Source organism: Eptesicus fuscus, chromosome 8 (assembly GCF_027574615.1).
Source record: "Eptesicus fuscus isolate TK198812 chromosome 8, DD_ASM_mEF_20220401, whole genome shotgun sequence".
Classification (NCBI taxonomy): Eukaryota; Metazoa; Chordata; class Mammalia; order Chiroptera; family Vespertilionidae; genus Eptesicus; species Eptesicus fuscus.
The window spans coordinates 44,183,790-44,210,598 of NC_072480.1; the positions used below are offsets into that span (position 1 = coordinate 44,183,790).

General features: G+C 41.6%; 1 protein-coding gene across 4 annotated transcripts in view; it reads left to right on the forward strand.

The window, feature by feature from the left end:
* The window catches only part of UCHL3 (ubiquitin C-terminal hydrolase L3), a 58,427-nt gene extending 32,058 nt beyond the window's left edge, over positions 1 to 26,369 (forward strand). For 2 of the 4 annotated variants that reach the window (XM_028149048.2, XM_054719854.1), the window contains 4 exons: positions 10,041 to 10,232; positions 14,786 to 14,861; positions 25,259 to 25,317; positions 26,159 to 26,369. In XM_028149048.2, coding sequence (XP_028004849.2) covers positions 10,041 to 10,232; positions 14,786 to 14,861; positions 25,259 to 25,317; positions 26,159 to 26,242 — 411 coding nt within the window. In that variant the 3' untranslated portion in view covers positions 26,243 to 26,369. Of the gene's footprint in view, positions 1 to 10,040; positions 10,233 to 11,262; positions 11,416 to 14,785; positions 14,862 to 25,258; positions 25,318 to 26,158 lie in introns of those variants that run through there. The other 2 variants (XR_003618474.2, XM_054719853.1) reach the window with 2 other exon arrangements.
* The last annotated feature ends 440 nt before the right edge of the window (positions 26,370 to 26,809 follow it).

Consider the following 26,809-nt stretch of genomic DNA (forward strand, 5'->3'; position numbering starts at 1 on the left):
CCTGGACTGCTGGCTCCTAATCGCTCACCTGCCTGCCTGCCTGGTCACCTCTAACTGCGCCCCCCCCCCCCCCCCCCGGCCTGATCGCCCCTCACTGCCTCTGTGTGCCGGCCTGGTTGCTCCTAACTGCCTGCCCCCACTGGCCTGGTCACCCCTTACTGCCCCCCCTACCAGCCTGGTCTCCCCCAACTGCCCCCCCCCCGCTGGCCTAGTCACCCCTCACTGCCCCCCGGCCTGCCTAATTGCCCCTCACTGTACCCCCTGCCAGCTTAATTGCCCCCAACTGCTCCCCCTGCTGGCCTGGTTGCCCCCAACTGCACCCCCCTGCTGGCCTGGTTGCTCCTAACTGCCCCCCCCCATGGGCCTGGTCACCCCAAACTGCCCCCCTCTGCTGGCCTGGTTGACAGCCTAATTGCCCTCTCTGACAGCCTAATTGCCCTATTGCCCCCCCTGCCCGCCTGGTCGCCCTCAACTGCACCCCCCCCACCAGCCTGGTTGCCCCTAACTTCCCCCCGCCCCCGCCGGCCTGATCGCCCCCAACTGCTCCCCTCTGCCAGCCTGGTTGCCTCTAATTGCCCTCCCTGCTGGCCTGGTCACCCCCAACTGCCCTCCCTGCTGGCCTGGTTGCCCCCAACTGCCCCCCAATGCTGGCCTGGTGGTCCCACACAGCCTGCTGTTCAGTCGTTTGGTTGTCCCTTGCTAATCCCCTTGCCAGCCTGGTTGTAGGCAGCCATCTTGTCAGGGTGTGAGGGTCAATTTGCATATTACCTTTATTATATAGGATTATTATATTATTTTTCATATGAACAACTGGAAACCTACTTTTGCTTCACCCTGTAGATGTATGCACGATTAAAGATAAGTCTTGTGTTTGTATGTATTTAGTTGGCTTTTTTCCCCCCAATCAATGCAAATTTTCAGAGTGGGTGGGCATAAGATCAAGTTTTATCTTCATTAGGTGTATAATATAAGTATAGTTTGCATGGCTTCATTTTACTCTGTAGTATAGTTTTTAGTTATTTCAATTATGTTAGAATTACAAGGAGTTAAGATGCTCACATTTTTTTTCCTGCTTTAGGGATTTATTTTATTTTTTCTCTGATTTTGGAAGAAACTGAAAATATTAAGAAGAAACTTAGTTCTTGTATAATGTAGAATTTAAGTTCCTGCTTATATTGGGAGAACAGATGGAAACAGTAAATTAACTCTGATGAAAGTATCATGCATTTTAAGCTATATATTCCAGTTTTGTCAAGAAATCTGAAATTGCAACTTTCTGGTTTTTCTTTTTTTCCATACACCATTTTCTTTATCCCATTCCAACAAGACTTACTGGAAACCTTTTTTGGGCAACTTCATTCTTAAAATTGAGAAATGCTCTGGAACTTCTATTCTTGCTCCTTTTGCCTCTGTCTCTCTTTTATCTTTTTTTATTGTTGTCATTGCTTCTGAATATCATTCCTTGAATACAGGTATGTTTAGAGTATGTGTATGTGTGGAGTTGAGTGGGACACTTCAGTTTGAAAGAGGGAGTACAAATTAGGATTAGTTATAACGGGAAGTATTGTTGAAATGATTCTTTTAATTCCTTTCTTTCAAAACACTGACATCTTTTTCCATGTATGTGATCAGTTCTTTATTTCATATCACTAAATAATGATGTTTAAATGGATTAAATTGGTTGTTGAAAAGTTAAGAATGTAGTTACTACCACATCCTGTTTACACTTTGTTTTTCTTCCTTAACAAATGTTTTGTCCTAAAATGGATCAAAAGAGTCTTTTTTCTTTTTTATTCTTTCTTCATGTCTTTTTTTTTTCTTTCCAATATCAGATTTGAAAATAGAGATATTAAACTTAGTATTTTAAAGGAGATCTCTTAGAATGAACTCATCAGTTTACTCTTACATATCTGACTACATGTAACTCTTCCATCTAAAAATGTCTTCAGCGATAAAAATAGAGCCGAGGCTGTAACTGGGGATGGTGGGTTTTTCTGTTTGTTTTGGTTTAAACCACAACTTTCCAGATCAGAGATCTTAGGAATTAAGGTTTTTGTTTTTTTCATTTGTAGTAAAGGAGAATCTTATTTGGGGCTACTCTCAGATTTAAAAAGTAATAACATTTCTGGGACTTCGTTTGGCCGGCTTAACAATGATAAGCTTAAGTTTAATGTAACATTTACAGATATGGGTCATTGTATTAACAGCGATTTCTTATGTGGAGAATTGTACATTGAAGTGAGAAAACACAATTGTTAAACCATTAGGAAAAACATCAAATGTCTTGAAACCTGTGGGCATCTTGATTTATTAACTGAGCAAAAGGAAGAAATTTGCCATTATACAGATTTTCCGTGGAATATGTAGTAGTATTTTGTGTATTTTGATATCTAGCCCATGTTTTACTTCGACATCTTTGCCAACTGAACATGGGTACTGTGTAGGAAAGTTTGCATCTTTTGCATGAATCTGGTTTTACTTTCCTGTTTTAAATTTGGACTTTAAATTTTGTGTAATGCAATGCATTATACTTGAAATTTACTTGAAGTCTACAGAAATCCATTTAGAATTAGAATTTTTATTTTAAACTTTAATAGTTTTATATGTGTGTACATGTTTTCACATATCTACACACATCCATGTCCTCATACATGTATGCTTACACATCATAATTTTACTTCTTTTCATAGCATTTCTCAGCCCTAGAGAAGTTCCTGATTTTTTTCCTTTCCATGTCTCATTTTTTAGATTTATTTCTAACATCTGAAAAGACATGCCACTGAAAGTACATGGAAATAATTTTAGTTTGTCACACTCAAGTGTAAATGAAAGAAGGTATTGTGAAGAAAGTGTGCATTGTTCTCTACTAGAGAGCCACAAATATTATTGGTACATGAGCTGAAAGATTCCCATCATGAGATACTTGGCGTTGCTGAAAACATTGGGCATCATTTTGGGTTGCTACAGTGTAGGTCTTTACTACTCTTTAGTGTCATGTATGGGTGAATGCAGTGGAAATTGAGGTGTTTTTTAGTTTTTTTCCATGGATTGTCATCATCTTAATTTTCATTGCTTTTGAAAATCTGTCATCTTATAATGATATTAATTAACATTTACTGAATTGCTCTTATGGGTAAGCGCTATACTAAGTCCTATAAGTACCCTGCTCTAATCATCTCAATTCCTTAAGATAGATATTATCCCAGTTTTTTAAAAATAAGTTTTTGTTGATTTCAGAGAGAGGAAGGGAAAGGGGGAGAGAGAGAGAAACATTGATGTGAAAGAATCATCTATTGACTGCCTCCTACACGCCCCCTACTGGGGATTGAGCCTGCAACCCAGGCATGTGCCCTGACCTGGAATTGAACCATGACCTCCTGGTTCATAGTTTGATGCTCAACCATTGAGCCACACCAGCCAGGCTAAACATAAAATCTTACCCATAAACTAACTAGTCTTTTGCTAGTCATGTTATGTATATTTTGGAAGACAGTAATTATTTTATGTATCTATCAGCTAATTGTCCCTTTATGTTGATGAAATTACATGGTTATAATTATATATATCCTATCTAATAATAGAGTAATATGCAAATTAACCGTACCTCCGCGACAAAAACGGCAGCCCCCATAGGCACAAGATGGCGGCGCCCAGTCACCTCAGCCCCGCTGCTGGAGTGTCTGGCCTGTCCGACCAACAAACAGAGGCTGGAGAGCAGGGCATGGCGGCTTCCTCGGCGCGGCAGCGGGGAAGCAGCGGCTTCCCTAGTGTGGCAGCAGGGAAGCCGCCAGGCCCTTCAGACAGAGCCTGGAGAGCAGGGCTTGGAGGCTTCCTTAGCAAGGTGGCGGTGGGAACACCCCCAGACCCCACAGACAGAGCCCGGAGATCAGGGCATAGGGGCTTCCTTAGTGTGTCCCTGTCGGAGAAGCCCCCAGGCCTGGCAGACAGAGCACGCTGCAGGGCATTGGGGCTTGCTTTGCATGGTGCATGGCAGCAGCAGGCAGAGAGCGGACAGCACGGCATGGGGGCTTCATCTCCATGGCTGCAGGGAAACCTCCAGGCCCTGCAGAGAGCAGAGAACCATGGGGAGTGGGCCTAAGCCATCAGTAGGACATCCCCTGAGAGCTCCTGGGTTGTAGAGGGTGCAGGTTGGGCTGAGGGACCCCCCGTGCACGAATTTCGTGCACCGGGCCTCTAGTGTGTGTGTGTGTATATACATACATACATACACACACACACACACACACACACACACACACACACATATATATATTTAGTAACAGTATTTTCCCCATTTAAATGTGCAAAAGTTTTGGGTATAAGCCTAAATCTACTAACTTTATTTTAGCACTAGGGTTTCCTGCTGCACTCTACCCCGCCCCGCCTCCACTCCTCCCTTGTCCCCCGGCCCGCCTTCTCCGCCAGCCTGCCCCACTCTCCTTCCTTCTCCCCCGGCCCCGCCTCCGCTCCTCCCTTCTCCTCCCCCCCCGGCTTGCTTGCTTATCCACAGCTTTGCTCCCTTCAGCATCTCTTGGCTTCTTTCTAAGCTGTCTTGATATGCAAATTAGCCGCCATCTTTGTTGGGGTAATTTGCATGCTCGTCCTGATTGGTTGGTGGGTGTGGCTTGGCTGGTGGGCATGGCTTGGGCATAGCAAATGTGCGGTCAATTTGCATATTTGTCTATTATTAGGTAGGATTTTAGAATAATTTAAATTTAAGCATTTAACCTATCAAACACTTGATTTCTTAAAGAAATACTTGTAGGCCTCCTTTTTTTTAAAAAGGTCTGTATCATTTGTTGTTGTTTTTTTCTTTATTGATTGCATATGTGTCCTTATCCCCCCATTACGCCCCCGCTCACTCCCCCACTCATACCCTCACCTCCCTGGTGTCTGTATCCATTGGTTAGGCTTATATGCATGCATACAAGTCCTTTGATTGATCTCTCCCCCTTATTCTTTTAGCCTCTACTGCATTTCTAATTCTTCAGTTTTTATTAGACAGTTTAAAGAGAAATCTCTTCATTTTTTTATACACACAGAACATGTACATTAACTGAAGGAAAAGTAAGTTGGCTTTTTAGACAGACACACTCCCCCACCTTTTTATTAAAGGTTCAGTTCATTTATTTTTAGTCTTCATGGCATTTCTCATTTTTTGATTATCGAACAGATTAAAGAGTTGTTGGCTTATTTTTACACTAGAGGCCCGGTGCATGGATTCGTGAACTGGTGGGGTCCCTTGGCATAGCCTGCGTGGATCGGGCTGAAACTGGCAGTCCAATGCCTCCTGCTACTCCTGCCTGCCGCTTTTGCTCATCCCGACCTCGCTGCGCCTGCCACCGCCGCTGCCGCTCAGTAGGCTCGTTGCCACTCTGCTGCGGTCTCTGGGCTGCGACAGCCAGCCTTGAGCCCTGCATCTGGTGCCTGTCAGTCAGCTGAGTGGCGCTCCCGCTGTGGGAACGCACTGACCACCAGGGGGCAGCTCTGTGTTGAGCGTCTGCCCCCCTGGTGGTCAGTGTGCGTCATAGCGACTGGTCGACCGGTCACTCGGTCACTTAGGCTTTTATATATATATAGATGTACAAAGTGACATGCACATTAATGGTGAAGGAATAATAATTTGGCCTTTTAGGACCCAGGTGTTTTTTGTTTATTAACTGTGAGTTTGAAAAATAGAAAGATTTGAATAGCGGTTGGGAACTACAGATAGAAGTGGTAATAGACTTGCCTCCAAATCAGTTAAATTACTTGACTGCTAGTGGGTGGGTGGTTTTGTGTATAATGAAAACACTTTGACAGTCACTAGTTCTATGGCTTTGGGCAGGTTATCTAAATCCTTGGGCTACTTTTATAAAAAGCCCAACACTGCCCAGTCCGTGTGGCTCAGTGGTTGAGTGTCAGCCCATGAACCAGGAGGTCAGGTTTCAATTCCCAGTCAGAGCACATGCCCAGGTTGTGCGCTCAATCCCCAGTAGGGGTTGTGCAGGAGGCAGCTGATCAATGATTCTCCCACATCATTGATGTTTCTCTCCCCTCCCTTCCTCTTTGAAATCAATAAAAATATGTATTTTTAAAAGTACTAACTAGGCCTGGCTGGTGTTGCTAGGTGGTTAAGCGTCCACCTATGAACCAAGAGGTCCCTGGTTTGATTCCTGGTCGGGGTTTTGGGCTTGGTCCCCAGTAGGGGGCATGTGGGAGGCAGCCGATCGATTTCTCTCTCTCTCATCTATGTTTCTATCTCTCTGTCTAAAATCAATAAAGACATATATATTTTTAAAAGTACTAAGTAGGATCATAGACTTTTCAGAGTTGAATGAGTCTCAGAAAGAATTCAGGGAAAACCCCTTTATTTTCCTAAAGAGACTAAGTCATGGTTAATGAAATCCATTATCACTAAGCAAGGACTTCTTGCTTCTTCTCATTATGGTAATAAGTGCTTTTAACTTTTTTCATGCTGATTTAATTAATATTTTTTATTTCATGTACTGACTGGTGTTATTTATTGGAGTAACAGCTATAAAGTTTTCATTTGGATTAACAAAAAGTTAGTTATCACAAGCATGTTCATTTCATGAAAAACTGTTGAGCCAGATTTGTCTTTTATGGTACAACTAGAGGCCTGGTGCATGAAATTCGTGCGCAGGTATGGTCCCTAGGCCTGGCCTGTGATCAGGGCCATCTTCCCCAGCTGCCCGCAGCTGGCCCCCCCCCCCCACCCCCACCACCCACCCTGGGTTCCTCGTTTGCCATCAGGTGATCGGTGCCTGACGGCCGGGGGAAGGGACCCAGAGGTCAGCTGTTCCCACCCACTCACTGGCCCTGCCCCCACCGTGGGTGGCCATAAGGCAATCAGAGCCTGCTGACCGGGGAAAGGGACCAAGAGGTGGTCAGTGCACCTCAGTGACTGGTCCAGCAGTCGTTCTGGTCGTTCTGCCATTAGGGTCAATTTGCATATTACCCTTTTATTATATAGGACTAGAGGCCCGGAGCACGAAATTTGTGCACGGTGGGGGGGGGGCGGGTGTCCCTCAGCCCAACCTACACCCTCTCCAATCTGGGACCCCTTAAGGGATGTCCGACTGCCCTCTCACAATCCAGGACTGCTGGCTCCCAATTGCTCGCCTGCCTGCCTTCCTAATTGCCCCTAACCGCTTCTGCCTGCCAGCCTGATCACTCCCTAACCACTCCCCTGCCAGCCTGATAGATGCCTAACTGCTCCCCTGCCAGCCTGTTTGCCCCTAACTGCCCTCCCCTGCAGGCCTGGTCACCCCTACCTGCTCTCCCCTGCAGGCCTGGTCACCCCTAACTGCCCTCCCCTGCAGGCCTGGTTCCCCCCAACTGCTCTCCACTGCAGGCCTGGGTCCCCCCCAACTTCCCTCCTCTGCTGGCCTGGTCACCCCTAACTGCCCTCCCTTGCAGACCTGGTCCCTCCCAACTGCCCTCCCCTGCTGGCCATCTTGTAGCAGCCATCTTGTGTCCACATGGGGGCAGCCATCTTTGACCACTTGGGGGCAGCCATCTTTGACCACTTGGGGGCAGCCATCTTGTGTGTTGGAGTGATGGTCAATCTGCATATTACTCTTTTATTAGATAGGATAGAGGCCTGGTGCATGGGTGGGGGCCAGCTGGTTTGCCCTGAAGGGGGTCCCGGATCAGGGTGGGGGTTTCCTTAGGGTGTGGGGTGGCCTGGGCGAGGGGCCTGTGGTGGTTTGCAGGCCAGCCACACCCCCAGCGTCCCAAGTGGAGTCCCTGGTATCTGGGGTTTATCTATCTTCTACAATTGAAACTTTGTAGCCTGGAGTGGAGCCAAGCTTCCTGCTTGCTCCGTGGTGGCAGCCATTTCTGTTGCTATTTATTTATCTTCTATAATTGAAACTTTGTAGCTTTAAGCGGAGGCCTGGGCCCACCAGGGTGTGCAGAAAGCTTGGCTTCCTCCATCGCCAGGGAAACCCAAGCCTCCCTCCTGCTCGCTCAGTGGCCACAGCCATCTTGGTTGGGGTTAATTTGCATACTCGCTTCTTGATTGGCTGGTGGGTGTGGCTGGTGGGTGTAGCGGAGTGCTGGTTAATTTGCATATTACTCTTTTATTAGATAGGATGGTTTATGAAAGGGTGACTCTCAAAATATCTAATTTAAAAGGATTACCCCCTTATTGGAATCTGGTCTAGTAACTTAGTATTAAAAATCCTTCTCTTGGCCTCTTAGGCTGTACACCACATTGATTGAGAGCATTGGATTCTAGAACCAGATTTCCTGTGTTTGAATCCCAGTCCTGCCATGTACTGGTAATGTGCCCTGTACATGTTAATTAACTTCTGTGTACTCTTGATTCCTCATTTGTAAAATGGGAATAATTATAGTGCCTATCTCATGGGTTACTGGGTGATTAAATAAATTTATACATGTAAAGTGCTTAAGAGAGTGTCTGGCACAAAATAAGTGATACATATTTTAAATAATACTATTGTTAGGCCATGATTGCTTCCATTTAACTTGTCAGCCGAAGTAAGAAGATAGTTTATGCAAGTCATCAGCTTCAGAGGGGTTTATATTTCTTCACTTTATATTTTAAAGTTGATTTTTCCCCCTTAGTGCTTATTCTAAGAAATTTTTTAATAGTGCTTATCACCATATAGTTTTCTTCTGCACATTATTCTAGTGTTTTGTATGTTACATATTTTATATTTCTTTTTTAAAAACAATTTGATATAATTCCATTTTAGTGAGTTTTAATATATTTTTATTGATTTCAGAGAGGAAGGATGAGGGATAAAGAGATAGAAACATCAATGATGAGAGAGAACCATTGATTGGCTGCCTCCTGCATGTCCCACACTGGGGATTAGGCCTGCAACCTGGGCATGTGTCCTGAACAGGAATCGAACTGTGACCTCTTAATTCATAGGTGGACGCTCAACCACTGAGCCATGCCAGCTGGATGCCTTTTTTTTTTTTTTTTTTTTTTCAGACAAGAGCTCTTGCTCATTTTATTCAGTGATTTATATTCAGGAAATGTCAATATAATCTGCTTTAGCTAGAAACAACACAGACAAAAGAGAAATAAAATATCATTGTATGCCTGTTACTGAGTGTTCTCATATGTTGTTTTTAAAAAATGCATTTAAAAAGTGTCATTTATGATGCTCTGCAGTATTTTACAGTATTAAATTATATTAATTTCATATAATTACAATTTTTAAATTCACAGATTTTTTTTAAAGCTGGAAGGAAAGTGGTAAATCATCAAGACTAAATGCTTCACTTTATAAACAAGGGAATTGAGGTTCCAAGAAGTGAAATGACTTACCCAAAGTCACCAAGATTAGAGCTGGCAACCTCTCAAGTCTATTTTTCTTTTCTTCCTTGATGCCTGCTGTTCCACTTTCAACTTGTACTGTCATTTATCAAGCTTTCTCTAAAATGCTATCTATAACAGAGCATCTAGCTGGATAAGATGTTGAGTGGTTTTGTTTGTTTGTTGGTTTGTTTGTTTGTTTTTCCAAAAGAAGGCTTTGATTAGTAGTATTTCACTCCTCCAGGAAACATGTGTAATACTGTCCCTGGATTTCAAGTCAGTCAAATGGCCCTGGATAAATTCTTAGGTATATACTCAAGGGAGCAGGTTAAAAAAAACAACAACACAAAAAAGAGGTATTATTTTGCCTTGTCCAACTAAAAAAAGAAACTTTATGGCAGATTTTATTAATCAGAGTGATCAAACAGTTAAATTGCAGCCTATATTTTGTTCCTAGAGAATTTGAATACAATCAATGCCACCAGTCTGCTATGCATATGAAGATATGTAAATATTTTAGATGTGCACTTACAGACCCTATGGCATATACCCTGATACCTTGATTATATATTTCCACTTTACCTGTTTTTAACCAATATTCACTTACGGTCTTTTTCTAGATTATGGTTGATTAAAAGTGCTAGACCATATAAATACAAGTATGACCATACGTTGCTTTTAAAAATAAATGATCGCCCAGTGACGTGGTCTAAGTAAAATGTTCTCTTTTTTAATTATGTAGTCCTCCTCGCCATCCTCATCACAGCCTCATTGTAGCCACTGCAGAACGAAGGCCTCATCATTGTGTCACCATGCATCCCTGCCCTGGGTCAAACGTAACCATGTAGACCCTGCAAAGGCTACCAGTCCATCTCTCCGTCTTCGTCGCTGGCGACCCTTCTTACGCCTACCATCTTTGGGTCTCCATTCTGTTGTAAGTGTAGTCAATCTTCCATCTCTTCTTCCAGTGACAAGGGCAGTCCATTTTTTCCCTTAAACTTCTTCAGTCTTCAAAGTGCTTTTCTCTTGGTTCACTCAGCCATCAGTTTTCTCTCCCCATAAGATTGTAAGCATACCTCCATGCTTTGCAGTCTAGCTTGACTTTCACCAATGCCTTGGTGAAATCCATCTTTCCACTTCATATCCTACCACTGTAAGAATGCCTGCCTTTTGATGAGTGTTAATTGACATTCATGATAATGTTTAAGTTCCTATCATTTGTTAAAGTGAATATGTATTCTTTTACCCTTCATCTTTCTGATTTCATTTAGTTGACTCAGGTCAACAAATGCTGTGTACCTTCTGAGTTCTATACCATTTCTTACTTTTTTTTTTTCATGTTTCTGAACATGACTTTAGGCTCTTGTCATGCTCTGGGGTGCTTTACTTACTCTATCCTTAATCTAATACTTCATGGTGTAGGGTGTTTCATCTAAGCTATTTTTCCTGAGGTGGCTCAGGTACTTGGTTTAATCTTGATCCAATCTTCCCTGCCTATTCAGTTTAAAGAACATCTTTCCAAGTAAGAGGCGAAGATTTTTTCCTTGTGAATTGATGTAGGCTTCCCACAAATTTTAGGATTTCTCATTCTTGAGTAGATATTAGCAAACTATTTAAAAGTGAGTATATGTTCTTGTAATCTTGCTAATTTTCTTAAATGTTGAGGTTGATGATGGAATTCTAATTATTTTCATAATTGAAATAAACTGCAGGTTTTGGCAACTACAGCTCTTGTCTTTCTGATGTTTTAGACTATGAGTGGCAATGACTATGGATTGGTTGAGCCTACCTAGAAATGTTGTATCTGAGAGATTTGGTATATGCCTTACATTTATAAGAAACTTGACACGTCTATAAATCATCATGACTTTCGAAGCCAGAGGAAGTCTGATTACACATAATGTTTAATGCTTAAAAAAAAGTTGGTGTCAAACATTCTTTCCTCCCTTTATTTACTCTTCTAGAGCTATATTCAAATTATGAAGTGGAGTCGTGGCACTTTTCCTTAAACATCTGCTTCCTCCAAATATCAGTATGGTCATCAAAAGAGCCTTTGATTTTTGCTGAGTATCAACAAAACTGGTGTCTCTATGTTTCATTATCCTCATTGGGTCACAGTGTGTATTTGTCATTTTTATTCATTTATCATATTTGTTGTTTCCCTACTGTGCCAATTTGTACAGTAGGAGATATAAAGTCTGACTTGGGCACAATTGATTCTAAATATGAATAAATTCCTTTGTATTTAAAATTATTCTAAATATAAATGAGCATATCATAAAATTTGTTTTTTCCAGGTTTATGTGTTTTTATATAATTTTGATCTTTGCTCAATATTAATTCCATTGCTTTATATCTTCATAAATATTTTCATAGTCTAGTGGTTAAGAACACAAATTCTAGAATGACACTGCCTGGATTTGTGATCTGGAACATGTTACTTAATGCTTCCGTGCCTCAGTTTTCTTGAGAGTAAAATGGGTATAATTATATTACCCACCTTGCAGGGTTTAAGTGATAATTAATTGGTCAGTACATATAAAGCACTTAGAACAGTGCCTAATATATATTAAGTACCATATAATTATTAATTAAATTACAACCACACTTTTTTTAATTTGAAATATCTATTTAGTATTTAATTTCTATCTAATTGATTTGTTATTACTTTTTAATGATTTGAGATAAGTATTTTATTCTAAATTAGGGAACTTTATAAAAAATAATATATGTAAATATAGGCAAAAATGATCTAAATCTGTAGCTTCTGTGTTTTGCCCTTTGTTTATTATATGTTTGTCATTTTTTTTAATGAAAAACTTATTGGAATTTGCTTTTTATTCTTGTTTTAGGGTGGAATCATTTTTAAGCAACGAATAATTACAGGTTTTTAAGCAATTAATAATTGCACGTTTCAGATTACACGTAGACCAAAGGAAAAGGTTCATAGCAAGTACTGACACACAATTTTGAGCCACTAGATTTAGTGATTTCTTATATTTTGTGATAATGTAGTATTAATTTTGTAATAATACATAATGTTTAGTATCACTTAACAATTTACAAAGTAATACATTTCATTTAGACCTCAAAACAGATAACAAAATCAGTGTTTACAGGGATTGAGTATATATGTTCATATCTCTGACTCCAGTTATACTACTTTTATCTCTAGCACAGTTGTATTTACTGGCAAGATACAAAAAATGGAAGCTATAAGATGCAATATTCTTAAGAAGAAATGGTGTTAAAATAATTTTAAAATTTTGAAAACATAGATCAAAAGATGTAAAATACTTGGTATCCTGTTGGAGAATCATATCTTAAAATGAGAAAACCAGACAGACCCTTTCCTAGTTGGATAAAAAATTCTTTCGGGCACTTTTTATAGAATTGAACTTATCATTTGTAGAATTGCCTAGGTTTAGCCTTGAAAAATTGAATTCTCTTTTGGTCATTGGTATTAGATTGAGCAATCAAGAATACATTTGAGCCGAAACCGGTTTGGCTCAGTGGATAGAGCGTTGGTCTGCGAACTGAAGGGTCCCAGGTTCGATTCCGGTTAAGGGCATGTACCTTGGTTGCGGGCACATCCCCGGTAGGGGGTGTGCAGGAGGCAGCTGGTCGATGTTACTCTCTCATCGATGTTTCTAGCTCTCTATCCCTCACCCTTCCTCTCTGTAAAAAATCAATAAAATATATTTTAAAAAAAAAGAATACATTTGATTCTCTGACCAGGAAAGTAAGGGAACTCATTATCACCATCTTTAATTATTTGAAGAAAGATCATGCTCGGGAGCTATTAGACTTTTTATAAGATGATGGAAAACACTGGCAAACATATTTTAGCTTCAGTATGAGGGATAACTCTAACAAAGCTGTCACCCTAACCAGTTTGGCTCAGTGGATAGAGCGTCGGCCTGCGGACTCAAGGGTCCCCGGCTCGATTTTGGTCAGGGGCAGGTACCTTGGTTGCAGGCACATACCCAGTAGGGAGTGTGCAGGAGGCAGCTGATCGATGTTTCTCTCTCATCGATGTTTCTAGCTCTCTATCCCTCTTCCTTCCTCTCTGTAAAAAATCAATAAAATACATTAAAAAAAAAAAAAAAAGCTATCAAAGATGGAATGGACTGCTTCAAAGCCTAGTGACAGTTCCCTGTTGGAGGGCCTACCAGAAGTACGGGCTGGGGTAGAGAGGAGGTTAACAACAGTAACCTAGGTGACTTTGATGGCTACCGACTTCGGAATTGTGTAGTTCTGTGTTGAAGTTAGGAAGAGCTAGTTTGCCACATCAATTTTTGTTGCTGTTCTCTCATCCATAAAGTTGAAGAAAATAATTTCTGAAGAATAATGTGAGATTACATGAGTCACTCTATCTGTAAATGTTTTAAGAGCATTCAGTAAATCCAAGATAATGTTTCTTCTGTATCTTTCAATTTCTGCATCTGAAAACTTCATATTACAACTACTTAAAATTATGTAATTACTAATGAGTAAAAAAAATACGCATTTTAGAGTTAAGCTACTATTGTGTTATAGGATGTTACGTAATATGAGAAGTAATTTGATTTATACCTTGCGAAAACTTTGTCTCTAAAATTTGTACTTGCATTTAACACTAATTGTACTTCATTTCACACCATTTAGATTTGATAAAAAGATAACACATATTTGTATTAACTGTGTAGTTACTGTGTATTAAAGACAGTGTCAGTGAGTTATGTATTGACTTTGCATAAGTTACTTGAATGTTTAACAAATGTATCAGATATTGCTCATGAAAATTGAATTTGGTAAGCCAAAAAATTTGGGTTTTAATTTCAAAGCGTTTACTAAGAAAGCAAGAGAAAAATTATAGGCTACAGTTAATTGTCTTTTAATTTGCTCTTATCCTTATTTTCCCCCTTTAACCTTTTGGGTTATTTTCCTGCATCTATTCATTTATAAGCCTTTTGAATGTAGGATGAGTAAAGATACTTATTTTACTCTAAAACTCTTTATATTCTATTATCAAGGTCAAGTTATTAAGGGGAGAACTCACTTTCTTGAAGTCTTAAAACTTGAAAAGAGTTTTTTAAAACTCTCTTTATGCTATTAAACTGTAAAAGATTTTCTTTTTCAAATTTCAAAAATTAGACAAATCACTTTATGCATTCATTTCATTTGGAAAGTATACATTGCACATTTACTATATACCAGGCATTGTGTGAAGTGCTGGGCCTTTGAAGGTGAACAAAGCATTAGGTATTTAGATTGTTGAGATTAAGAAAAATGTGCTTGTAGTTGACATTTTTCTTGTTGATGGGTGAGCACATTGGTATAAATGTAAACATATTTACTCATTGTCCACTATATCAAAGGTTAAGCCTTTAATTATTTTGGATAAATGTTCTTTGATGTGATTTGATATTTGTATGTGTTTACATGTACTTGATTGATTTGTTTGACTATTAACATGTGTAATATGTATGTTTCCTCCTATTGCAGGCACCAAATATAGATGAAAAAGTAGATCTTCATTTTATTGCATTAGTTCACGTAGACGGGCATCTCTATGAATTAGGTAAGAACTTTAAAAATTTACTCTGGTGAGAGAAATTGGAAATGAAAAAGTCTGTATTTATGATAAACAGGATTGTTGATATTTATTATTTACTTAAATTAATTGATTGCCTTATAGCATTGAATTGGCATAATGAACGTGTTTCATTTAAGACTTTTTACTAGAAAAAATAAAATTTTTCTTTGGTGTTCATGCAACTTACAATTCAAGAATGTTTGCATACCACCTTTACATTTTAGCAAAGCAGTAAAAATCATTATAGGAAACACTCCAGCAGTTTTTACTAAATTATTGAGATAGATATCATCAACATCTGCATAAGCCATTTTGATCCTGAAACTAGTTTTAAAACATAGTGTAATATTCATGACTAGTTTTTATATTTGGTAATGAGTATTACTAGTTTTTAGGCTTTTGTACTATCCCTTTTCTATTATATCTGACTTTTTAAAAAAATGTATTTTTATGGATTTGAGAGAGAAAGGGAGAGGGAGATACTGAGATAGAAACATCATTGATGAGAGAGAATCATTGATTGGCTGCCTCCTGCACACCCCCAACCAGGGATTGAGCCCGCAACCTGGGCATGTACCCTGACTGGGAGGGAATCTAACCATGACCTCCTGGTTCACTGAGCCAGACTTGCTGGGCTACATCTGACTTTTTTTTTTTTTTTTTTAATATATTTTTATTGATTTCAGAGAGGAAGGAAGAGGGAGAGAGATAGAAACATCCATGATGAGAAAGAATCATGGATCAGCTGTCTCCTGCAAGTTCTCCACTGGGGATCGAGCCCACAACCTGGGCATGTGCCCTTGACCGGAATCGAACCTGGGACCCTTCAGTTCGCAGGCCAATGCTCTATCCGCTGAGCCAAGCTGGCTAGGGCTACATCTGACTTTTTAAAAGACTTTACAAGATTCTCTTTTCTGGTATCTTCCTTAAGGCATATGTCAAACTACGCATGATTAATTACTTAGTATTTTGGCCTGTAAATGCTCTTAGTTTTTAAAAAGTTTAACTATAGATAGATTATTTCAGGGACTATTTGGAGTAGATCTTCATAATTTTAATTGTTTCATTCAGATAGAGAACTTCTTATGACTCCTTCATAATTGATATATAGTATGTTAGTACTTATGAGTCCTTCTTGTTCTTCTCCATGAGACCTTCTTGTGTTAAAAAAAGGGGGGGGGGGCAAATAAAGAAACAAAAAAGTATAGTACTTTTCAATATTAACTTGCACTTTTAATTTTCTTATTTAAATACAGTTTTTAAATTTTTCAAAAATCTTTTTATTACAGTTTGCATTCAACACTTTTTTGTACTAGTTTCAGGTGTACAGCATAGCTGATAGACATTCATGTAAGTTAAGGACAAAGAGTTTTGAAAGGACTCAGACTACAACTGCAAATGAGGTCCATAAAATTTAGATGGATTTTGTGTTTGAAATCACTCTATTTAAAAAGAAATCGCTCTATTAAAGGGGAAAAGGAGAAGAAGTAACATAGTATTTATAAAAATTGATGGTTGTCTTCTATAGTCAAATGATTTCAGTAGGCATCAAACTAAAATGAAAATAAATTGTTAAGGGAGTATATAATAGACCTCAGAGCTTCACTAATTTATTCTATAAATTTTATATTTGCTAAATCAGTCTATAAAATTTATATAGAAATAAGGTGTAATAGTGATTGGGGATTTCAGTTGTGTGACTGATTGCTGGAAACTTCATTTCCATTCTGAATAATAAGGAATTACTAGTAGAAATGGAAATAAAGAGAGTGCTAAGACTTAGCAGACACATTCTATTGACTTCAAGGAAGTAGATTTAGAAAAGGCCAGAGAAACGATACATATTATCCATAACCAAGGACTAAAAAGTAATGGTGACTTTCAGGATGAAACACTTAGTAATAAAATAAACAATAACATTGAAAAGGTATTTAGAAAAAAAAATCTATGATCAATGGGAAGCAAAGTTGTCTAAAAAACTCAATTTGACTAGTTAGCTAGCAGTAGAAAGAAAGACATATATCAAAGGTAAGCTACATATGAAGAATGTCCTATTTTGTAGCATGCCAAGATCAACACAAAAGTATTTTAAAATTGGCTTGAAGTAAGAATATCAGAAAAGAAAGGCAAAACTACTGAGATCTTATTTGTTTTAGGTGTTCTTTAGCAAGAATGATCAGTAAGGCTGATGGAGAATTAGAGCCCTTTGGGGATAGCAATCTTTAAATGATTTTAAAGAACTTCATTTCTAAAGAATAGTCATAATCTTTGATATATCAGAGAGCAGGGGGATACTTACAAGACAAATGTAGATGGGGCAGTTGCAAAGGAAATTGATAGTAACCCTGATATAGATTCCTAATACAAAAGAAATCTCGAGCAAGAGGAGAATTGAGTTATTGAATAAAAAATTGTAGATGACATGATACTATATATAAAGAACTGCAAAGATTCCACCAAAAAAACTATTAGAACTGATAAACTAATTTAGTAAAGTAGCAGGATGCAAAATTAATATCAGAAATCAATTGCATTTTTATATACCAATAATGAACTATCAGAAAGAGAAATTAAGAGAATTCACTTTACAATTGCATCAAAAAGAATTCAATACCTAGGAATAAATGTAATAACCAAGGAGGTAAAAGTCCTGTACTTGGAAAATTATAAAACACTAGTAGCCCATCGCGAAAGACCCGGGATTCCCTCCCCTCCTCCCCCTCCCACCCCTGCGCCATGGGACCTTACCCGAATGCTCTGAGCACAAACCCCTGCACTTGCTACTAGGAAGGGGTTCATGTGGGTGGCCCTCTTGGCTACACCCCCTTAAACCTCACTACGCCCCTCACGCCGGTTATGTCATTTTGCTTATTCACATTTTGCCCCCATCTGCCCAACAATGCCTTAAGCCACGCCCTGGCCACGCCCCCTAAGGGCACCTCAGCTTTGCTCAGGGCCTCTTCCACCATCTCGAGCACCTGTGCAGTAACTTGGCCCCGCCCCTGCCCTCCGCCTGGGTTCAAACCTCCTTCTAGCAGGACTTTCTTTGCGATGCCTCTAAGCACAGCAAAGCTACGCCCTACGGACCGGGAGCGCCGTCATGTTCAGGGTACGTCCTTGCGTTCACTACTCCGTGGCCCCTCCTCTCTATTGGTGTTCACCCTCATTCTGCTGACTCCACGTCTGTCCCTTGTGCATGTCCCTGCTTTTAACTATAGTAATTCCTATGCCTGAGTTTACCCCTCCGGCAATCTCTGGGCTAGGCCAAGGCCACGCTCCTACCCACAGGGCCCGCGCCTGCTCTCTTTCCCACGGTTCCAGGCTCTGCCCCTCCGGTCTGGGTCGACCCAGACCCGGAGTCCCGCCCCACGTGGCCAGCGCGCTGCGGGTCTCTGGAGTGCTGCCCCGATGCCCTGCCTCTGGACAAGTGGGGCCACAGAAACCCCGGCAGAAGCCACACGAAGCAGATGCCGGGACCCCCACAGGGCCGCAGGAACCCCGGCAGAATCTGTGCACCAGTAGCTCTCTGTGGGGCCTGGCTGCTCCGCGCCCGCTGCCCAGAGGCTCTCCGTGGCCCAGAAGCATTCCGCCAGGCCACTCACACTGCCCTCTTACAGCGGCCGACCCCCCCCCCCCCCAACCAGACTGGGGGACTCTGGCCAGGCTGAGAGGACTGGGTGCCACCATCTTGTGACTATGAGTGCCGCCATCTTTGTGATGGAGTGATGGTTAATTTGCATATTACCCCTTTATTAGATAGAATTGAAGAAAGAAATTGAAGAAGATGCAAATAAATGGAAGCATATATTGCACTCATGGATAGAAAGAACTAACATTCTTAAAATGTCCCTACTACCAAAAGCAATCTATAGACTCAGTGCAATACCTATCAAAATACCAATGGCATTTTTCAAGAACTGGCATGAAAACAGATGCATACATCAATAGAACAGAATAGAGAGTCCAGAAATAAACCCACACCTATGTCAATTTATCTATGACAAAGGAGGCAAAAATATACAATGGGGTAAAGATAGTCTCTTCAATAAATGGTGTTAGGAAAACTGGACAGATACATGCAAAAAAATGACCTGGATCACTTTCTTAACACCATACACAAGAATAAACTCAAAATGGATTAAAGACTTAAATGTAAAACTCAAAACCATAAAACTCCCAGAAGAAAAGATAGGCAGTAAACTCTTTGACATTGCTTTTAGTAATATTTCTTGGGGTATATCTCATCAGGCAAGGGAAACAAAAGAAAAAAAACACACAAATGGGACTATATCAAACTAAAAAGTTTTTGCACAGAAAAGGAAACCATGAACAAAATGAAAAGACAGCCTACCGAATGGAAGATGTTTGCCAGTGGTACATCCAATAAGGGGTTAATATCCAAAAGATATGAAGAACTCATACAACTCAACACAAAAAAACCCCACAAACGTTCCAATTAAAGCATGGGCAGTGGACCTGAACAGACACTTATTCAAAGAGGACATACAGATGGTCAATAGACATATGAAAAGATGCTCAAAATCACTAATCTTGAGAGAAATGCAAATTAAAACCACAATAAGTTATCACCTCACACCTATCAGAATAGCTATCAATAAATCAACAAGTGTTAGTGAGAATATGGAGAAAAGGGAACCCTCTTGTACTGTTGGTGGAATATTATAGAATACAGTATGGAGGTTCCTCAAAAAATTAAAAATAGAACTACGGTATGACCCCACAATTCCACTTCTGGGTATTTATCCTATTAAATCCAAAATACTAATATGAAAAGATATATGCTTCTTTATGTTCATTGCAGCATTATTTATAACTAGAGGCCAGGTGCATGACATTCGTGCTTGGGGAGGGGGTGGGTCCCCTCAACCCAGCCTGCGCCCTCTCAAATCCAGTACCCACGTGGGATTCCTTAGTGCTGCCGTGGAGGTGGGAGAGACTCCCGCCACCTCCACTGCGCTTGCCAGCCATGACCCCAGCTTCTGGCTGAGCGGCGTTCCCCTGTGGAAACGCACTGACCATCAGGGGCAGCTCCTGCGTTGAGCATCTGCCCCCTGGTTGTCAGTGCACGTCATAGTGACTGGTCATTCTGCCATTCGGTTGATTTGCATATTAGGGTTTTATTATATAGGATAGCCAAGATATGGAAGCAACCTCATTGTCCATCAGCAGACGATTAGATAAAGAAGATGTGGTATATATATACAATGAAATATTACTTGGCCATAAAAAATAATGAAATTTTACCATTTGCACTAACATGGATTGACCTAGAGTGTATTATGCTAAGTTAAATAAGTGAGACAGAGAAAGATAAATACCTTTTGATTTCACTTGCATGTGGAATCTAAAAAGACAAACAATAAATGGAACAACAAATCAGGAACGGATTTGCACTTACAGAGAACAAACTGATAGTTGCCAGATGGGAAGGGCATTAGGGGCTGGGTGAAAAAGGTGAATGGATTAAGAAGTACCAGTTGGCATTTACAAAAAAGTAACAGGAATATAAAGTACAGCATCTATACTAATAAAAGAGTAATATGCTAATTAGACTGGGTCAACTGGACATCTTCTGGATGTCCGACTTCCTTCTGGACAGTTAGGGGGCGACCAGACCGGCAGGGGACCAGTTAGAAGGCGATCAGGCTGGCAAGGGGGGGCAGTAAGGGGTGACCAGGCCGGCAGGCAGAGGCGGTTAGGGGTGATCAGGTTGGCAGGGGCAGGCAGGCAGGCAGGTGAGCAGTTAGGAGCCAGCGGTCCCGGGTTGTGAGAGGGATGTCTGACTACCGGTTTAGGCCCGATCCCCGGTAGTCGGACATCCCCCGAGGGGTCCTGGATTGGAGAGGGTGCAGGCCAGGCTGAGGGACCCACCCCCCTCCCTGTGCATGAATTTTGTGCACCAGTCCCCTAGTCCTACCTAATAAAAGAGTAATGTGCAAATTAACCATCACTCCACTACACCCACCAGCCAATCAGTGCGAGTATGCAAATTAGCCCCAACCAAGATGGCTGCCACCACAGAGAGCAGGAGGGAGGCTTGGGTTTCCCCAGCAATAAAGGAAGCCAAGCTTTCCACACACCCTGACGGGCCCAGGCCTCCACTCAAGAATACAAAACTTCAATTATAGAAGATAAATCCCAAGAAAAATGGCGGCAGCCATGGAGCTGGAGAGAGCAGGCTAGGGTTGCCCCCGGTGAGTGAGGAAGCCAAACTTTCAACCTGCCCTGGCTGGCCCAGTCCTCCGTTGAAGGCTACAGAATTTCAATTATAGAAGGTAAACAAATCCAAACAGAAATGGCAGCAGCCACAGAGCTAGCAGAAGGCTTGGCTTTGCTCCAGGCTACAAAGTTTCAATTGTAGAAGATAAATATATCCCAGATACCAGGGCCTCCGCTTGGGTTGCTGGGGGGCATGGCCAGCCTGCAAACCACCACAGGCCCCTCGCCCAGGTTGCCCCATGCCCTAAGGGAACCCCCACCCTGATCTGGGACACCCTTCAGAGCAAACCAGCTGGCCCCCTCCCATGCACTAGGCCTCTATCCCATCTAATAAAAGAGTAATATGCAGGTTGACCATCACTTCAACACACAAGATCAAGATAGCTGCCTCCATGTGGTCAAAGATCCGCCCCCATGTGGACACAAGATGGCCAGCAGGGGAGGGCATTTGGGAGGGACCAGGCCTGCAGGGGAGGGCAGTTGGGGGCAATCAAGCCTGCAGGGGAGGGCAGTTAGGGGTGACCAGGTCGGCAGAGGAGGGAAGCTGGGGGCAAACAGGCTGGCAGGGGAGCAGTTAGACATCAATCAGGCTGGCAGGGTAGTGGTTAGGGGTGATCAGGCTGGCAGGCAAAAGTGGTTAGGGGCAATCAGGAAGGCATTTAGGTGAGCAGTTGGGAGCCAGCAGTCCTGGATTGTGAGAGGGATCCCAGGTTGGAGAGGGTGCAGGCTGGGCTGAGGGACACCCCCCTCACCCCTGTGCACGAATTTCGTGCACCGGTCCTCTAGTCTATGTAATAAAAGCCTAAGTGACCATTATGGTTGAACAACCAGAACGACTGGTTGCTATGATGCACACTGACCACCAGGGACAGACGCTCAATGCAGGAGCTTCCCCCTGGAGGTCAGTGCGCTCCCACAGCGGGAGAGCCGCTCAGCCAGAAGCCGGGCTCATGGCTGGTGAGCGCAGCAGTGGTGGCAGAAGCGTTGCCTGCATGCACGGCAGTGCTTAGGAGCAGCAAGCTGAGCGTTAAGGAGCAAGGGGTCCCGGATTGCAAGAGGGCGCAGGCTGTGCTGAGAGAACACCCCCCGCAATGCACGAATTTCATGCACCGGGCCTATAGTAGGAAATATAACCAATAATATTGTAATAACAGTGTATGATGCCAGGTGGGTACTGGAAATATCAGGGGAAATACTTTGTAAAGTATATGATTGTCTAACCACTGTGCTTTACTCCTGAAATTAATATAAAATTGAATGTCAACTGTAATTGAAAAAATATTGTTTTTCAAAAAGATTAAAGGAATCAAAAAGAAAATGTTAACTGAAAGAACACATATGGTTTTTAAGAAAAAAATTTTTAATTACCCATATTTTTTGGTTTGTTTGGTTAATTTTTGCTTATATTTTTTTCTTTAAATGTAGTATCTATTAGTCCAAGTCTAGTACTACAGATACATATTGATTACAAATTTTATTATATTTAGAAGCCATAGAGTTATAGAAGGGATTGTGTTTTATGAATTGTACTTGAAGTGCCACTTATAAGACATCTGAGATTATAAATTTTGATGCACAGGATGGGGCAAAAGTAAATTTACAGTTGTAAGTATGCAAAACAGAGTTTATTCTTGTATTATTATTTATTAATTGTTGTAATATTTTCCATTCAAACATTTGTAAACCTACTTTGTGTAGAGTTATCAGTTACCTTTGGGTTGCATGAGTTTATATAATTCTAGATTTTTTCATAGTATTGAAAAATTACTAGTTTATTCAAGTGACTATAGTTGCTGTTAGTTATTTTTCCTGGTCAGTAAAGTAATCCTAGTTTATTTAGATAATTATTCTATACTACTACCTTGGGGGTACACAATCTTACCTTATAATAGACAAATATGCAAATTGACTGCACCTTCGCTACGCCCAAGCCACGCCCACCAACCAAGCCACACCCACCAAGAAACCGTTGCAGGGACGCTGGGTGCGGCTGAGCCCAAGGCCAGGAAAGCCGAGGCTTTCCCGGCCGTGGGCGCCAGCGGGGTGCCTGCGCCGATCACAGGAGACCACTGGGGATCGGGTAGCAGGGACACTGGGTGCAGCCAAGCCCAAGGCCACCGCCCAGGGCCAAGCCCGGACCCTGAAAGAAGGCAGAAGGCGGTGGCCACAGCCAAGGCCTGGGTCTCCGGTGCCGGCAGAAAACTGGTGCAGGCAGCCAGGTGAATGAAGGTCTATTGCACGAATCTTCGTGCAAACGGGCTACTAGTTAGTAATAATATATAAAACTTGGGATGGCTCCCTTTTGTTGATGTAAACATGGCAGTCTTACTTAGAAGCCTTCTGATTTAACTTTTAAAGTGAAGAAATGATTTTTTTCATATTTCTGAGGGTGAAAACAGATCCTAACTTTTAATAAAACTGACTTATTAATTTTGCATATTCTTTTTAGGAAATTAAATCAAGCCAATATGTATTTATAATAAATTCTGTTTATGAAGATAATTTAGGTTTTCAAACATGAAAGCAAGGATTTAATAACTTTACTTTTAATCTAATAACTTAATGTTAAAGAATATTCATAGGTAGCACATTTATTTTTATTTATTTATTTTTTATTTTTTTATTATTTTTTATTTTTAATTTCTTTATTGATTAAGGTGTCACATATTTGTCCTCATCCCCCCATTCCCATCCCACACCCCTCCCCACAGATGCCCCAACCCCTTTGGTTGATCTCTCCCCCCTCCCCCCACCCTCCCCTATCCTCCCTCTGAGGCCCAATAGTCCGATCGATGCCTCCTTGTTCTGGTTCTGTTCTTGTTCATCAATCTATGTTGTTCATCATTTCCCCTAGATGAGCGAGATCATGTGTCACTAGAGATGTACTTATAAGAACTGAATGTGAGACAAGCAATAATAGTTATGCTGACAGGCAAATGAATCAGTCTGTAGTGAGTTTCTTTCTGGACCAACAGTTCTTTTGAGACCCAATTTCAATGTCCACCAGTTCTTTATGTGTACATGTCGGCACTGACCCCTCAGCTCTGGATGGTGGACAAATGGTGGTAATGCAGGTCTGACTCCCTCTGGTTTGGTCTCGGCCGGACCCAGGGGCACGGCTTCACCCGGACTCAGGGGCACATGGCCTCACCCGGAGCCAAGGGCGCGTGGCCTCACCCGGGTCCGGGACCCAGCCTCACCTGGATCCAGGGGCACACGGCCTCACCCGGACCCGGGATCCAGCTTCACCCGGACCCAGGGGCGCGAGGCCTCACCCGGACCCAAGGGCGCATGGCCTCTCCCAGACCCAGGGGCGCGTGACCTCACCCGGACCTAGGTGCGCGCGGCCTCACCCGGACCCGGGACCAAGCCTCACCCGGATCCAGGGGCACACGGCCTCACCCGGACCCGGGATCCAGCTTCACCCGGACCCAGGGGCGCGTGGCTTCACCCGGGCCCGGGACCCAGCCTCATCCGGATCCAGGGGCATACGGCCTCACCCGGACCCGGGATCTAGCTTCACCCAGACCCAGGGGCGCGTGGCCTCACCAGGACCCAGGGGCGCGTGGCCTCTCCTAGACCCAGGGTCGCGTGGCCTCACCCGGATCCAGGGGCGCATGGCCTCACCCGGACCCGGGACCCAGCCTCACCCGAATCCAGGGGCACACGGCTTCGCCCAGACCCAGGATTCAGCTTCACTCGGACCCAGGGGCGCATGGCCTCACCCAGCATAGGTAGCACATTTAAAATATTTGTTTTAGGACATATTATTTTAAATACTAGAGGCCCGACGCACGAAGATTCGTGCAAGAATAGGCCTTCCATTCCCTGGCTGCTGGCACCGGCTTCCCTCCAGCACCGGGACCTGAGCCTTTGCTCTGGCCACCGCCTTCCACCTTTGCTCCAGCTGGAGCGGAGCCACCTTTCCGCCTCTCTCCTTGTTGCATCAATTTGCATATTCCCTCCTTATTGGCTGTAGGCGCCGCCATCTTTGTTGTGGGGTTACGGTCAATTTGCATATTCCATCTTTATTAGATAGGATCATTAACTTTTGCCTCACTGTGAGAGGAGGAAAGTGGAAGTTGAAGTACATTATCTTGTACAAACAGCTAAACATTCAACTGTTTGTCTATTTTTTATAGATGGACGGAAACCATTTCCAATTAACCATGGTGAAACTAGTGATGAAACGTTATTAGAGGTAAGAGTAAAACTTGTTGGCTCACTTTAAGTGTTATTAATGTTTTTGTTATCTTTGAAACATCTCTAAAAATCACTTGTATAACATTTTATCTATATTTGGATACTTCCTTGTCCTTGCTCTCTTGAAAAAATCCAAAAAGAGAAATTTGAACTAGTGTTAACCTATAGCAAATGAAGTAAAGAAGTCTTCAGAGCTCTTCGTGTGAACAAGTATCAAATTTGAAAAAGGCAAGAATAGTTTTGCTCTGGCTGAGTGGCTTATTTGGTTGGAGTGTCGTTCCATACACAAAAGGTTGCAGGTTTGATTCCCAGTCAGGGCACAAACCTAGTTTGGTTCTATCCCCATTCGGGGGCATATGGGAGGCAACCAATCAAAGTTTCTCTCTCTCTCTCCCTCTCTCTAAAAATCAATAAAAACATATCTTTGGGTGAGGATTTAAAAAAGAAGGAAAAGGCAAGAATAGTTTTGAAAGAGTTGCACATTGTATCCCATATTTCATTAAATCCAAGATATCATCATTTGTATCTTGATCCTGATTTTAGAGATTTTTAAATTTATGAACAAATTATGTGGCTTAGAATCAATGAAATGTAATTTTTAAGTTAAAAGTTTCTTAAAAGCATTTTAAGAAAGAATACTTACTGTATCTTAATACTTTTGGACTAAGCTAATTAGGCCACGAAATGTTCATTCTTCTGGTGTGCTTTAGTTATTCTTCATTTGGAACAAGAAGTGTGCAGTGTAACATTAGTACGAACTAGGAAAGTATGAAACACTTATGATTTGCAAGTAAAGCACATGTTTATAAACTGAAAATTTATATATTTTTCCCCGATAGGATGCCATAGAAGTTTGCAAGAAGTTTATGGAACGTGACCCTGATGAATTGAGATTCAATGCAATTGCTCTTTCTGCAGCATAGTTTGTCATAATGGAAACACCAAGTACTGTATTATTTGCAACAAAAATTTAATTTCTGCTGCCATACACTAACTCAAAAATTTTGATATTTTCATTAACTTGACCGATTAAACTTTATGTGAATTAAACTTTGACTTAATCTGTGTTTTATATTACTTTGTCCTGAATTAAAGCTGTATTTCTTTTCTTCCCTTTCTTTCCTGTGAAGAATTTAGCTTGTTTGATGACTAGCAATAACTTTCTTATTCTCTTTAAAATTTTATGGTAAGTTTTATATTGGGACACAGACACAGTTTCCATCTGCATAGTGTGTATATACAGAGTGTCCCAAAAACATGTATGCACACTTCAACAGCTGATAGCTCAATTGATGTTTCTTTCTTTTCAGCCAGGCTAAGCTTTGAACAAAGGAAATTCATCCTAAAATGCTATTGGAAGTTTGAAAATGCGGTTGAAGTACAAACACTGCCTTTATTATTCAAAGTGTATATACATTTTGTATACACCCTGTGTCCCCAAAAATGTATACACTTTAACAGCTAATAACTCACTTCATATTCACTCCTTT